The sequence below is a fragment of the Schistocerca cancellata genome, chromosome 7, assembly GCF_023864275.1.
Source record: "Schistocerca cancellata isolate TAMUIC-IGC-003103 chromosome 7, iqSchCanc2.1, whole genome shotgun sequence".
Classification (NCBI taxonomy): domain Eukaryota; kingdom Metazoa; phylum Arthropoda; class Insecta; order Orthoptera; family Acrididae; genus Schistocerca; species Schistocerca cancellata.
In genome coordinates, this window is record NC_064632.1 from 184,010,898 (window position 1) to 184,027,540 (window position 16,643).

Here is a 16,643-nt window from a genome sequence, read left to right on the forward strand (position 1 = left end):
TTTCTTTGTTACAATGTATACTTCTATTGTCTTCGTTGCAGTTATTTCTTTTCACTTCCATTGTTGCAAATATTTCTTACACTTTATTGTAGTTTGTCATGGTAGCCGTGTGTTAGCCACATATGGCCAATACGGAGCTGGCAGAGAATCAAGAGTCACTGCGAGAGGCCCCGCATGGAGGTCTTCCGCACATTCTTAGTCTCCTTAATGGCATGCCGTTTGTTGTGCATACTGGGATTATGCCATTCCATCTCCCAAAGCTGAAACACCTTGCAGCTTAGTAATGACCACAGGTCAGTTACAGAGATGCCCATCTCCAAAAGCAGTTTCCGTGTAGCCTGTTTGGCCAGCCAGTCGGCAAGTTCATTTATTGGGATTCCAATGTGGCCTGGGGTCCACACAAACACCACAGAACGACTGGACCATTCCAGGGCATAGATGGACTCCTGGATGGTCACTTCCAAAGGATGGTGGGGGTAGCACTGGTCAACAGCTTGTACCGGCCTAGGTGTATGCCATGCAGGCGTACGTGAATGGACTAAGTATAGGTGGTAAAGGCAAGGTCTCCACTTCAGACAGAAGAGATCGGGTGCAAACTGCAATTGTAAGCCCAGAACTGGGCCTCCGATGCGGGAGATTAACTGCTGTGGACGGGAAGAGAAGGCGGTAATTTGGATGTGGAGGAGAACTACAAATGTGTGCAACTTAACTGGCGAGAAGTTGTGCATGCCTAAATTTCAATGGAGGGATTCCAACCTCCACCAGGATGCTGGTCACTGGACTTGTCCTAAAAGCTCCCGTTGCCAGTCTAGCACCACAGTGGTGCAATGGGTCGAGTAAATGCAACACTGAGGGTGCTGCCGAACCATAAACCAGAGTCCCAAAGTCAAGGTGGGATTGAACAAGGGCTCTGTAGAGCTGCAGCAGCGTAGAGCAATCTGCACCCCAGTTGGTGTTGCTCAGGCAGCGGAGGGCATTGAGGTGCTGCCAGCACTTCCACTTCAGGTGACATCCTAAGAACTGATATGTCTCCACTACAGTGAGTGGATCATCATTAAGGTACAGTTCTGGTTCTGGATGAATGGAACAACGACAGAAGTGCATGACACACGACTTCACGGCTGAAAACTGGAAGCCGTGGGCTAGAGCCCATGACTGCACCTTGTGGGTGTCTCCCCGTACGCGCCGCTCAGCAACTCAATTACTGGAGGAGCGTACAAAATGCAGAAGTCTGCATACAGAAAAGGTGAGACGGATGGCCCAACAGCTGCTGCTAGATCGTTAATGGCCACTAAAAATAGACACACACTCAATACAGAGCATTGCGGGACCCCATTCTCCTGGATATTGGGGGGGGGGGGGGGGGGGGGGGGGGGGGGGGGGCGGGAGGACTATGAGAGGTACTAACTTTGACACAAAGTGTGGAACGATAGGAAATTTTGGATTTAAAAAAACGGGAACCGGGCCTCGAGACCCCACTCGCATCATGTGGCAACGATAGGCCACCCGGTGGCGTCATATGCTTTTTGCAAATCAAGAAAGACGGCAAACAGGTGTTGGCGCCTGGAAAAGGCTGTTCAGATGGCAGACTATACGGAAATTAGATTATCAGTGGTAGAGCATCCCCAATGGAAACTGCCCTGGCATGGAGTCAGTAGGCCACGTGACTGCAGGACCCAACACAACCGCCGACTAACAGCTTACAAAGAATGTTGGTGAGGCTGATGGGCCAATAGTTATACAAATCAAGCAGGTTTTTACGAGGTTTAAGCACTAGACCGATGGTGCTCTCCGCCATTGCAATGGAAAGACACCATCGCACCAGATCTGGTTGAAGATGACGAGGAGATATCACTTGTAGTTGGATAAGATGGGTTTGATCATCTGACTGAATCCAATCTGGACCAGGAGCTGTGTTGTGGCAATGTGAAAGGATACTGAGGAGCTCCCACTTTGTAAATGGAGCATTATAGGGTTTACTGTGACGTTCAGTGTACAAGAGGGCTTTCCTTTCCATCCATTGTTTGAGGGTGCGAAATGCTGGGGGATAATATTCTGATGCTGAGGCTCGAGCATAGAGCTCAGCAAAGTGCTCGGCAATAGCATTTGCATCAGTGGATAACATACCATTGATGTTAATACCAGTAACACCTGTCAGGGTCTGGTAACCACAAACACATCTGATCGTCCAGACTTGGGAAGGTGATGTATGACACCCAATGATCGACACACAGCTCTCCCAACACTCCTGTTTCTGTCATATTATAAGCTGGCGAACATGGGCACAAAACCGTTTCAAAGCTATTAGGTGGTCTAGGGAAGGATGCCGCTGATGTCACTGTAGAGCTCGTCGAAGTTCTTTAACGGCCTCAGCAATTTCCAGTGACCACCAAGGTACCGACTTTCGCCGGGGCACCCTAAAGAACAAAGGATCAAGTTTTCCACCACAGAAACTGTGTTTGCTTACAAATTTGTTTATGGTTTTGCATTTTTTATATTACAACTATTCAGGAAATTAGACATTTTTGTTAGTTGGTGAGCTTAATATTTAAGTGGTAAATTTTTATGCCAAATAACTGGATACTCCTGTTACAGTAATACTGTACTGAAATTATAGTTACCAAAACTTTCCCCACCAGTTGTTTCATTAGGAAGTGAGGTCTAAATGTGTAAACTACTGATTCAATTTTCAAGTGACACTAAAATTTAATTCTAAGTTAACAAAGCGGACAACTTCGCATGAGTTTAACCTCTGACAATTCTTCCTCCCACCAGTGACTTCGACTACAGTTTTTACAAGTTTTAATAATGTAAATTGATGTTTCATCATGTAGAAAATTTGATCCCCTTTTGTTTTTCTAGGCTTCACTACAGGTCAATTTGTTACCACATAGTCTCAGCTTTAACGTTCGTTGGCAGAGCCAACTAAGAAGTGTCACCTTTGAACTTAAGACCTCAGGTTGCACTATTGCTCAGTCTGTCCAATACCACACTAAATGAAAACTTGTTAGTGTGAATCCAATGTTTTCAAAAGAAAATAAGTATTGTAATTCACACCGCTCTTATATAATGGTGAGCAACATGATGTCCATTTGCTGTACTACTCATGACAAAGTTTTAAAGTTGGTAACAGCGGAGTTAACTTCAAACATCCAGAGTTAAAGAGAAGGTAAAAACTTTCCTTATGATTACCATCAATCTTTATTTCTATTTACACTATTCATCATATTAGTCTTTGACTGTTCAAAAACTTAGTGCAACTGTCCCACTTGACAATAGAAACCCCCCCCCCCCCCCAAATCACACCTCAGTACTGTATTTCTCAAGTAAAGAGCTAAAATTTTACGAATTAGTCATTCAGTGTACAGCAACAACAGCGTGCTTTTTCTCTTCATAAAATACCTTTCCTCCATACATTCCATAATTTTCGAATGCATAACCTGATTTTGAAAAAGGAGAACAATAAACATTCAACAATTTCACAATATTCAGGACCTACGCTCAGGCAGTAAACACCCAGATGGCTGCTAGAGTAGGGCACCGACAACAAGCCTACATCTAATTTGTTTATATAATTTGACCTCTCAGACACCAGTACATGTGTTAAATTTTCAATCTTTAAGTAGGATAAACTTATCAATAACACACACTTTCCCATAGCTGCTGTACGCAGCCGTGAAGATACTCCTCGCAGTAAAATGCACAACCCAGTAGGCCTACTATTTAATAGCACTGAGCGAAACTGTCCTTATCCTGCACATCTATTATCATCACGTATTACATGCACGTAACAAATCTGACTTATAAACCAAGTCCTAACAAACGCGGAAGTCAATTTGTTCGTTTCTTGACGACGAATGTGATTTAATGTAACTTACAAAGTTTGTTCCGAAGAAGCATCTAGAGATAAGAAACAAATGAAGGAATTACATCGTCACCAGCCTACAGGGAAAAAAGGCAACAAATCTAATGTATAAAAATCACTACGTGGCGATATTACCATATATTTTACTCCGTGCCGAGATTACCATATATTTTATCTGTTTTTCAGCACAGTAATGTTTCTGTCGATTGAGGTGCAAATATTTTGAATTTTATGCACATGTTGCCGAATCGAGTCCGGTATTTGCACATTTCACTGCTAGATTTTAAGAGATTTAATATTGAAAACCTCACGTTCGCAGCACTCTTTAATTATATTATGGTTTTCACACAAATATTTCCAACCGGCATAGAAGGATTCTCTATGCCAATATTCCAAAGTACCTCCATAATGATTTAAGGAATGTTCCCGCTCCACTTACATGTAATGTTTTTACAGAAAAATTACGAAAAGAACACCGCGCAGAATTAATCAGAAACTTAGCAAATGTTCTGGCTCACCTCCGGTTCCGACTTGACCATTTTCTCCTCACACCTTCAGCAATATCGCCTTCCAAACTAAAACACGCTTGAATTCCACTATGCCAGCGTCCACGTCCAGCGAAGAAAAGAAAATGAACTCCAAACTCACTGTAGCCAACTGTTTCGTGAGTACTTTATGCCAAAAGCTAGTCCTACGAAAAAACACTGTTATTCACCAGTACGTAAAAAGATGAACTCTTGTAAAAATTAACCATGATTAAGTAAGAATTTTAGGTTATCACATTAGGAAAAAAAGTTTACTGGAATGTATGCAAAATACCCTCGCAAAATGGAATTAGCAATACGGAGTTTAGTATCATCTTTGGATAAGCTTTGCCACATTCTTATCAGGCGATTACATTAGTAAAATGGCGGTCCATGATAAGCAAAAAACACAGGGTCTCGCAACGAAAAGTTGTACTAGTATCAGAAGCAGCATGGGCCAGTTCTCAGTAATGAGATCACTATGTAAAGCTATATAAATTCTGATTACGAGAACAAAAATTTACATTACAGTACCGTAATTCACAAACTTTTTGAGCTCATACTCTGTAAAATGAACTTGAAGCTTCACTCTCCAAATATTAAGCACATTTCTCGTTAATACTAGCCTTTAGACAGAACTGAATTTGTATTATAACAAAAGCAATTCTGTACACTTCAGATTGATACGTGCTATGTTACGTGGTGCGTAAATCTTATCCAAATAACTGGTGATCCCAATAATGAAGGAATAGGTATAAGTATGTACAGTTTATTTTGCGGTCAGTTAAATATGGTGCCACGACAATGGGAGACACACTCAAGCATTTGCGTGCTATCAATGTCGAGATTCAATAAATTAGCAGTGAAAACCAGGGTTTTGAAGTCTTCCTTTCTGAAATGCAAAAAGCAAACGTACTGGAGTGCAAAGAACCGAACACTAAAACAGTGCACAACCCATCAGTGGCTCAGCGAATGCAGCAACAATGTCAAGAACACACCACCGTTCATTTGATCTTTATGCTACGTGAAGAAGTAATGTTAAGCAACATTTGAAAATGCTGAGTGCTCCAGTTATTTCTTCCTCCGTGGCGCAGTTGTGCTCAGGGACAATGAACTGCCGCTCCGTTGGCTCCAGTGATCCTTCTATGCTGCATATAGGGTACGAGTCCTGCTGTTTAACACTCAGCTAGCAACATCGTTTTACAGTGCGTTCCGGGAACATTCGTTGGGAGGCGGACAGTTTGTTGGAACATCCACCTGTTGGGCGAACATCCTTGTTTTCCACTGCTTAATATTAGGATTTATCCGAAAATTAAAAATGAGTAAACCGTTGAAATTAAAAGACCAGCTTATTTGCTCAATTGCGGAAAGGAAATCCATCAGTCTTAAAGTAAGTTTTAACAGTCTTGTACAGTATTTTAGCTGTACAGAAGTAACGAACAGAGTCACTTTGTTAGATCTTATATGAATTAACTGACGAATTTGGAAGGTTAATTTCCGTGCTTATCGTATGTGACACGTTGGCGACGATCAACTACAACTGGTAACAGTTGCATTCTCTTCAAGCAAAATACTCTATTCAGTTCGTTTCCGTATATTTCTGAGCCTGAGCGGTGTCATTACGTTGGCAGATCGTTTTCTTCAGGAGCATTTGAATCTGTGGAGTCAACTTCAGAGGCAGAGCCTTCAGAACGCATCTCCCCCGTCATCTGCATAATTCGTCTGCGTCTGCTTTACATATTTGCAGGTATTTTTCCAGTCATACCACTCTAAAAAAACAGCCTGAGTTAGGAACAATCTACGCTACAATTTACCCACTGAAAGCACACTGGTGTTCAAAATTAAAGCAACGAACCGCAATTTCCCTGTTCTGTGCTAATTCACAATATAGTCATACAAACTGTCAACAGATGTCCGTAGGATCGTGTTCTGCATGGAAGATGGCATTCCGGTCAACTCACAACCACGCCAAGAACGGCGTCAGGGCACCTATGAAACGGGGTAGTGTCTGCCGGGAAGTCCCACAATTGCTGAGTGCACTGTCACAGACGGTGCAGTATGGCACAGAAAAGACGCTGACCAGTAACTCTGCAGTGAAGAGCCGTAGGAAGAATGGAAACAGGACAGTCGCAAACTGATGTGGCCCGATGGCTTAATGTGAATCGTTCTGTTGTTTCTCGGATGTGGCGACAGTCTATAGAGACGGAAACTGTATCCCGGATACGAGGGCAGGGCCGACCACGCGTGGCATCAGAAAGACACGACCGTTATTTAGCTGTAAGGGCACGACGTACGGCCTTAGTACTGCACTGCAACTGGCATCTAACCTCGCAGCACCCACTGGACGTATTGTAACGAGGCAAACGGTGCACAAAAGGCTTCGACAGAGTGGCCTTTAATGTCAGAAACCCGCTGCATGTTTACCTCTCACGCGTCTTCACGGAAGGGAACATCTAGCGTGGAGTCGTCAACATGCCACCTGGACAGTCCAGCAGAGGGCCAATGTTCGTTTTACTGACGGGTGCCGATTTGGTCCGGAGAGTGATTCTCGACGGATTCGCATCTGGAGGACACGTAGAACAGGAACCCAAACATTATGGAAAGAGACCAGTGTCCAGGAGGATCCCTAATGGTGTGGGCAGGGATTATGTTAACCACTCTAACACCATTTTATGAAATTTTACAGGTGAACTGGCAAGGTTCAAATGCTGTCAGGTATCGTTGGGCCTCACATACGGTTGTTGTGAGGTGCTGTGGGCCCAGACTTCGTATTGATGGATGATAATGCTCGACCTCATAGAGCATGAGTGGTTATGTTTTCTTGGAAATTTAAGATACTCCACGCCTGGCGTGGCCCGTTCGCTTTCCCGACTTCAATCCCATAGATCATGTCTGGGATGCACTAAGGAGACGGATTGCATCACGTCAACATCCACCAACCACTCTCCAACTCTTGCGAGCAGCTCTGCAAGAAGAATGAGATTGATAGCATCATTCACAATATGCCCCTTAGTTGTCAGCCTGTATTGCTGTAAGAGGTGACCACATCTCATACTGAGCACATTAACCGGTTGTCGGAATGTGTGCACAAAGCCGGTAAGTTAGAAAAAAAAGAACATTTTTGTCTACCGTTATGGTTGTTGCAGTTGTTTACGTTCTGTATTCTACACACTGTTCCTACTTTACTATCGCTTGTTTATAGTGTTTTGTAGCAAAATTTGCAAAATTTTCGTTTGTTGTTTTAGCTTTGGACACCAGTGTAGTTAATGAAAGGAGCTGCAAAAAATGTAGCTACCTATCTCCACAAACTAGCAAACAACCAAGAAGCAATGGTAAAATGAATGACACATAGTAAACTGAATCAAAATTGAGACAGTAAAGTGCGTACCTATGTACAGAAAATATTTCGAATGAGTAAAATTGTAGGTTATAAAGAAAGAGAACAACACTAAAACTAACTGAAACTACACTTTAAAATAAGATATTTGGTTGTTGTGATTTTCTCAACAAGCTGTTCGCTCCAAATTCCCCTAAGCAAACTCGCTAAAATATAACTTAAGCTGTAGCATGATCAGGTAACTAAAAAAATCATGTGAAATAACTTAAAGAATAAGATGGATTATCCGCCTTGGAGGCGAGTTCAGGAACGTTAAATCTGTGAGGCGAATGAATATTTGTTCTTACTTGGAACATCCACCTGTGAGTGTGGGTCTGGAACGGAGGCAAGTTTTGTTAGTACGTTTGCAAGTGTGAGTTCTGCCATGAGTAAAGTCGAATTACCGGCAGAGCTCGAAGGAAAAGCTGAATTACCACGCCCATTAACATCTCAGTTTCCTGAAACGTATAAAGGTTTAGCCTCAGTTGTTGTCCAACTTGCAAATGAAGAGATGATACAAATTACTAAACATATAGAACGAGATTTTCACTCTGCAGCGGAGTGTGCGCTGATATGAAACTTCCTAGCAGATTAAAACTGTGTGCCGGACCGAGGTTACTAACAATATAAACAGAGTATGAAGGAAAATTTTGCCCACCTCGCAAAGGAAGAGAGAGCTAAGATGATTTTTTTGTTTTGATTTTTTTTCATATCGCGAAGGAACAAACAGCGAGGATGGATGAAAATTTCAAACGATTTTCGAATGGACAAGCAGTATTAAATAGTACTAGTATCCAACAGCGAATGAATAAGGATTGCGAGGGATTAGCTAATAGACAATCTGCTGAATTCAATAGATTAAATACAAATCTAGAAACTACATTATTGGCCATTAAAATTGCTACACCAAGAAGAAATGCAGATGATAAACGGTTATTCAGTGGACAAATATATTATACTAGAACTGACATGTGATTACATTTTCACGCAATTTGGGTGCATTGATCCTGAGAAATCAGTACTCAGAACAACCACCTCTGGCCGTAATAACGGCCTTGACACGCCTGGGCATTGAGTCAAACAGAGTTTGGATGGCGTGTACAGGTACAGCTGCCCCTGCAGCTTCAACACGGTACCACAGTTCATCAAGAGTAGTGACTGGCGTATTGTGACGAGCCAGTATTTCGGCCACCATTGACCAGACGTTTTCAGTTGGTGAGAGATCTGGAGAATGTGCTGGCCAGGGCAGCAGTCGAACATTTTCTGTATTCAGAAAGGTCCGTACAGGACCTGCAACACGCGGTCGTGCATTATCCTGCTGAAATGTAGGGTTTCGCAGGGATCGAATGAAGGGTAGAGCCACGGGTCGTAACACATCTGAAATGTAACGTCCACTGTTCAAAGTGCCGTCAATGCGAACAAGAGGTGACCGAGACGTGTAACCAATGGCAGCCCATACCATCACGCCGGGTGATACGCCAGTATGGCAATGACGAATACACACTTCCAATGTGCGTTCACCGCGATGTCGCCAAACACGGATGCGACCATCATGATGCTGTAAACAAAACCTAGATTCATCCGAAAAAATGACGTTTTGCCATTCGTGCACCCAGGTTCGTCGTTGAGTACACCATCGCAGGCGCTCCTGTGTGTGATGCAGCGTCAAGGGTAACCGCAGCCATGGTCTCAGAGCTGATAGTCCATACTGCTGCAAACGTCGTCGAACTGTTCGTGCAGACGGTTGTTGTCTTGCAAATGTCCCCATCTGTTGACTCAGGGATCGAGACGTGGCTGCACGATCCGTTACAGCCATGCGGATAAGATGCCTGTCATCTCGACTGCTAGTGATACGAGGCCGTTGGGATCCAGCGCAGCGTTTCGTACTACCCTCCTGAACCCACCGATTCTATATTCTGTTAACAGTCATTGGATCTCGACCAACGCGAGCTGCAATGTCGCGATACGATAAACCGTAATCGCGATAGGCCACAATTCGACCTCTAATTGCCCGCATCTCGTGGTCGTGCGGTAGCGTTCTCGCTTCCCACGCCCGGGTTCCCGGGTTCGATTCCCGGCGGGGTCAGGGATTTTCTCTGCCTCGTGATGGCTGGGTGTTGTGTGCTGTCCTTAGGTTAGTTAGGTTTAAGTAGTTCTAAGTTCTAGGGGACTTATGACCACAGCAGTTGAGTCCCATAGTGCTCAGAGCCATTTGAGCCACAATCCGACCTTTATCAGAGTCGGAAACATGATGATACGCATTTCTCCTCCTTACACGAGGTATCACAACAACATTTCAGCAGGCAACGCCGGTCAGCTGCTGTTTGTGTATGAGAAATCGGTTGGAAACTTTCCTCATGTCAGCACGTTGCAGGTGTCGCCACCGGCGCCAACCTTGTGTGAATGCCCTGAAAAGCTAATCATTTGCATATCACAGCATCTTCGTCCTGTCGGTTAAATTTCGCTTCTGTAGCACGTCATCGTCGTAGTGTAGCAATTTTAAAGGCCAGTAGTGTATAAGGACAGACCTACCTAATTTAAAATTAGCGTGCAAAGGTTCACCGGACTCGGTAATGCAATTAAAATCAGAAGTAAAGGAACTGAAAGATAACCATTCGGAATTACGAAATACCATGCAGCAGCTAACTTCTAAAAATAGCGGATTTGTTAGTTGAACAATGAAACGCTCCGTGCGGCTCCTCCCGTCAGAGGCTCGAGCTCGACTGCTCCCTCGGGCACGAATGTGTGTGTTGTCCATAGCGTAAGTTAGTTTAAGTTAGATTAAGTAGTGTGTAGGCTTAGGGACCGATGACCTCAGTAGTTTAGTCCCATAAGACCTTACCACAAATTTCCAGTTTTCAATGAGATGCCTTTACGGTCGCTCCCACCAGCCGATGCGCCGATAGTCAACTTTGTTTGCGCGTGTTAGTGTAAGGAATGGGATAGACTGATACTGTAAAGATGACCTGCTGAGTGGCAGACAAGCACCCCGAGAAGATTCTTACACGTGCAGCTATCGGCCAGAGCCTTTCTCAGCAAAGAAAACAACACATTTTCACAGAAGCAAGCACATCTCATGCACACTCGGCCGCCACCACTGACACTTCCGACCTTGCTTATATTGTTGAATTTGTTAAGATGGCGGTACGAAAAAGACGAACAGATTAGCGAGTGCTTAACCGCTCAAAGCAACAAGATCAATGACGAATTTGTTAAATGGCCTCAACAGATAGATGCTCAGGTTAATGTGGCTTTGAAAAACGAATTAAGATCGGTAGTACAGAACGCAAGTGAAAATGTTGCAGCTAATCGTAAAGATAACAGCGAAGGAGTTAAATCCGAATTAGGTGACCTATACTCGCACAGGAACTTCCGAAATGGAAGGAAAGTATGGAGGCTCACATGAGCAAGCTACGGCAGGAGCTGTCCACCATGCGTAATAATATGAGTGAGACCTCTGATGCTGGAGCCACCGACAGCAATGAATACTATACTTCTACCGGGAACCAAGTGGTCGTACAAGCCCGTACGCAAACTACCCGCAATGCGAGGCGTTGTTCATACAAGAAAGTCTTTTAAAACACATCCAGTTTCAGGTCTACATACCAGATAAAAAAAGGTCCACACCCATTTGAGTCATGAAGAGTTTTCGTGGTGTCCTCCCTAGACTAGGGACAGACACCCAGAAAGTACAATTTGTCGTACCACACATCCAGGGTGAGGTGGACATCTGAAGTAATAGATTGATGTGATTCAGATGAACAATTTGAGAAAGTTTTTATTGCTAAGTATTGGTCTCCACGTATTCAGGAACATCTCAGAAAGGAGTTTTATAGCCCAGAATGTTACAATGTTACAACAGCAAATAGGGGACTTAAGGAAATATTTCGAAAAATATGTAAATAAATCTTGGTACTGTGATGATGTTATACCTGTTCTGAATCCTTTGCATGACACGTAGGCCGAAATGGCCCACAGTATAATAAGAAAAACCAAGTTTTTACCTTATCGTAAAACATTTGAGGTCGCGATCAATACACCAGCCACTCAGTAACTACCTGAAACGTATTCACATATGCGCTCCTATCACCTCCATTGATGACAACACAACTCCGTTAACTTACCGCATGGGCCACAAAGGGCTACATGTCATGCAAAGGGTTAAGTCAGAATTGCCTCTGCACCTAAAAGAATTTCTGCTGCATGCATCAGAAACAGATATTGAACAATTTATGTCAGTGGTTGATTCAATTGATTTGCTCCATGAGAATACTAAAATGTATAATCAAGGGAATGGCAATAATGCAGGGAAGGCAAAGAACAGCAACAAAATAGTCACAATAATAATAATAATAGTAATAGTAATAATCACAACCGTAATGACAATGGCAATGCTAAAAGTAGGGCCTCACTACAATAAAACTTTGGGCACAATTCTGGTAATGACAGTTTCAACTGGCCCCCACACAAAATTCGAAATTTGTGTTAAGTTCCATGGGACCAAACTGCTGAGATCATCGGTCCCTAAGCCTAACTTACACTGAGGACAACACACACACCTATGCCCGAGGGAGGACTCGAACCTCCGACGTGGGCAGCCGCTCTTTCCGTGACAAGGTGCCTTAGACCACGAAGCACACCCATACAACAAGGAAAGAAAGTATGACAACCTGTTTAACCCCAGCTATAGAAACAACGATAATAAAAGGTCAGATACTTGGCGAGCCAATCTGCAAAGTAACTGGCATTAAAATTCTACAAGCCAGAATGCAAACCAGCAAAATTCTAACCCAGGTCAGGGTAATAATAGTAATAGTGGTAACCCTAATTGGAGACCACATAATCAACCCATTAGACTCATAGAAGTAATTGAGAATAATCAACCCAACACTAGCAATTCAACAGACTGAAGTTGGCCACCTTGTGTCCTCAACCAGTGGTCAGGAATAGTGTAGGGGGCAATACAAGTGAACAAATACATTTAATGAGATACAATGTCCCAACAGATATGCGTGATTAGCTGTTCTCTGACAAGAACCCATGTAAAGAACAAAACCGTAGTGTAAGCTGCCTTTGCTGCGATAGTAGATAAGGTACTTACTGTAATAATTATAGACATATGTGCCCGCATCTCGTGGTCGTGCGGTAGCGTTCTCGCTTCCCACGCCCGGGTTCCCAGGTTCGATTCCCGGCGGGGTCAGGGATTTTCTCTGCCTCGTGATGGCTGGGTGTTGTGTGCTGTCCTTAGGTTAGTTAGGTTTAAGTAGTTCTAAGTTCTAGGGGACTGATGCCCATAGATGTTAAGTCCCATAGTGCTCAGAGCCATTTTTTTTATAGACATATGTGCACTGGCTAATGTATTTTCTCTCAGTTTATATATGCATATATGTGAGAAGGGTACACCTCACACATTACCAATAAAGAACTGTTGAGTAGTAGGTGCCATTGGCGCCAAGTCAAAGAATGTCATCTGGCAGATGCTCGTGGAAATTGTTACAGGTAATGGAGCATTTAAGGGCACATTTCTGATGGTGAATAATTTGTCAATTAGTTGCATATTAGATGTAAAACATTCTCGGTTTTCTCGCCGCATCAATTCAGGATAAAACCTCAAGCTTTCGACGATAGCCTCCATCGTCAGGAGCAACTGATTGTCTTCACTGCTCCTGTGGTGGCCTTATATAGCTCGTGGACGGCTTCTGATAGGTCGGATGTGAATGGTCGGTGATTATGTACTGCAGATGGTGTCAATGTGTGCGCTGGTGGCGCCACCGCTTCCGTTGGAACGTAAACGTTGGGAGGAATGTCTCTGCTGCTTCCCTGCATCGAGCGCTCATGTCCATGTATCGCTCAGATGGCATCCGCTGTCACAGTTTGAGAGGTGGCATGTGCCCCCTCTCATATTCCTATCTTACGATTTTCCTCTCTAATTGCATGCAGTGAAAAGTCGCTATTCCTTCACACGCGGACTTCCCACGCAGCGTCTCTCGTCACCCGGGTGGTCCGGTGACAGGCGGGCTCTGCTGATCTGGCGAGCGTTAAGCCGACGGGTGTGAGGAAGTCGAGTGAATTCTTTGCAGACGCCGACATTGTCAAAAGACACGCCCGGAGGGGTCCGAAGTAGCGGCTGGGCTAGAGATTCCGTTACTTCGCAGAAACTTAGCGAAAACACTTTCTGGCGGGCTACCAGCGAGGCGTGGGAATGACTTGTGTACCCAGGCAGTTGTGGCGGGAAAATTCCAGCGCTTTCTGCAAAATAGTAACTGTGATTGGCTTGCTCAGGGCATAGCTCCGTGACGTAGCAAAATCAGCGCAGAAATTGGCGCCAAGAATCTCCATTGGTGGAATGGTAGTGCTCCGGCAATGGAGGGGAATTTTCCGCCGGTTTTCGAGTTGCTGATTGGAACGTTTAACCACGGCCACTGTCGTGGGGGCGGGAATGTTGTGTGTTCGGCCTGTACGGCTGCTCTAGGTAGTCGGCTCTCGCCTTTCGGTCGAGGACGTCGAAGCAACCAGCCATCGCCTCCGGTACGCCAGATCGTGTTCTGGCAGTTAAGAAGACAGATTGGTAAGGTATGTCCGCAGCACCGGCAGACAGGGATTTTCCTAGGTGATAATCAGAGCTCAGCAGAGCGTGCCTGTTCGTCTTTTTCTAACTTTGTTCTGTCTTGGGTAGCAGCAATTAATGTTGGGTTGGCTATGTGTTTTCTCTAAGATTTGAGTTGCAAGGAATTGGCTGCACATACCACTTCGTCATAATCCTCACAATCTAGTTTAGGGACAACTTCACATTCACAGCGTTTGTTTGAGTATCCAATTTGAGCCAATTTGATGTATTGTAAATGTTTCATATGTTTTTGTTTATTATTTTGTGTTTAGTCTTAATAAATCATATTGTTATTATGGGCAGTACTTTCATTCTGTTAATCGGTAGAGTATCCCTATCATTCCTCACTATGTTAATGAAACCTTCGTTTATTTAACTTATTTATCAAATTAAATTATTGCAGGTGCCAAACTCTCTTCTACTCCACTGGCAGGGTTGATTAGAGTCAGTTCGCGTATTTTTTTTCTCCTTGTGCAACAGCAAAAGTCGGAGTTAGAATAGGGGGGGGGGGGCTTAGAGCATCATTTACATATGTAGATTCTAGAAGAATTTAGTGTTAAATACACTGCTAGCCCCGGCACCTCGCATAAAATGGCGACCCTTAGCCTCGGATCTTTCCTGTGAATCGCTGATAAGCTAGTATTATTAGTAGTAGGGACATTCAGAATTTTTTTTGCTTAATTTTTTTTATTGATTAATACCCAAGTTTTTTTCTGGTAGTTCTGCGTTTAGTTTTAAGTAGCGGCGCATGATTACAGTTTTTGTTTTCAGTGTATATATTCTTTTGTTCATTGTTTTTGTGTTCCTTTGATGGTGTGTCCGTATCACATCACGCTTTGTCGGGTTTGTGTGCGATTTCTGTACCACAACAAATCGTGCGTATAATTACAGTGTTGGAGAGGCGTTGTTGAAATTTTATGTCTAGGTGTAAAAATATATGGAGTAGATTAATTTTATTGAGCATTTTAGATAAATTTGTTTTTCATGAATGATAACGAGAAGTAAGGCACGACTATTATCGAGCAAAGCTGAAACAAAAGAGGATAGCATAATGGATAAGGGGCAGTTTACTGACGGGAATAGGTTCGGAGATGAGATGGGCACATTTTTAGCAGGACAGGACGCCAGGGTCATTGATGAGGAAGGTGATTTGGACGCGATCTCAAAGCAGCGTTGCGGCCCTGATTATGATAGTGAAGTAGAGGATGAAACAGAGACAGGCACACAGGTCGAGACGGTAGCAGAAGTTTATAATCAAACGAACGAGAGCAGACAGGGGCTAGCTCGGCCACGTCAGAGCTCTAGCACCCAGATGTCCAGTGTTACATCTCCCACGTTTGAAGAGGATCAAAAAGATGTCGTAAACCCAATATTGAGCTTCCTACGATCAATGAAAGAAGCTGATGAACAACGTAAGAAGGAGAAGGAAGAAGCTGACGAACAGCGTAAGAAGGACACTCAGGAAATAATTTCGCATATAGGGAAAATTCGTGGGGAATTACTAACAATAAAGAAAGAATGTGGAGAAGCAAAACAAATGTCATTGGTAGCACAAAAAGTAGCAGGCCTAGCCAAAACGGCAGCAACAGGAGCAATGAAAATCGCAAAAGTAACTTCTCAACTCGCAGGTCGCTTGCGACGTGCGACACAAGCCCACTCAAAATCCCTAGCATTCTTAAAAACTCAAGGTAATATCGCGGTTACGAACATCACGAAACGAATGAAAGAAGTAGAGAGTCGAATAGCAAAACTAGAGCGAAACGGGTACACGAGCACTGCGCGTTCGGATACCAATGATGGAGTACACGGAATTGTGTCTCCGAGGAAAAGCCCGCCGTGCTCTAGCCCAATGACCGAGTGCGGAACTAACAATGCACACGCAGAAACAGCGAGTAATAGCTCCAATAATTATAGCCCACTTAGGAGAGTGAATTCTGAGTGATACAGAGGTAGCACATCACAGTTATCAGCAAGATAGAGCAGGACACTCAGCAGACGTGCAAGTATCGGAAACGAGTGACAACACCAGTGCGAGGATCAGACAGGATTTTGATCACAATCACTTCCTGTCGATACTAAAATTCCAGAAGTTCAAAGAAAATGGAGGGTCGATGCATCCGAAGAGCTGGGTGATGCAGTTCACAAATTCATTACCGGCATCATGGCCAACCCAGGCAAAATTAGAATTCATGTGTGGACACATCGAAGGCCAAGCCGCGGAAAAGATGCGGGGTGTGGCAGTGACGTGTCGGACTTATCAGGAATTTGTTG

General features: G+C 43.8%; 1 protein-coding gene across 2 annotated transcripts in view; it reads right to left on the bottom strand.

Moving 5' to 3' along the window:
* LOC126092100 (heterogeneous nuclear ribonucleoprotein A1, A2/B1 homolog) overlaps positions 1-4,541 on the bottom strand; it is a 58,205-nt gene extending 53,664 nt beyond the window's left edge. For both annotated transcript variants that reach the window (XM_049907526.1, XM_049907525.1), the window contains exon 1: positions 4,384-4,541. In XM_049907526.1, coding sequence (XP_049763483.1) covers positions 4,384-4,404 — 21 coding nt within the window. In that variant the 5' untranslated portion in view covers positions 4,405-4,541. The remainder of the gene's footprint in view (positions 1-4,383) is intronic.
* Between the last annotated feature and the right edge of the window lie 12,102 nt (positions 4,542-16,643).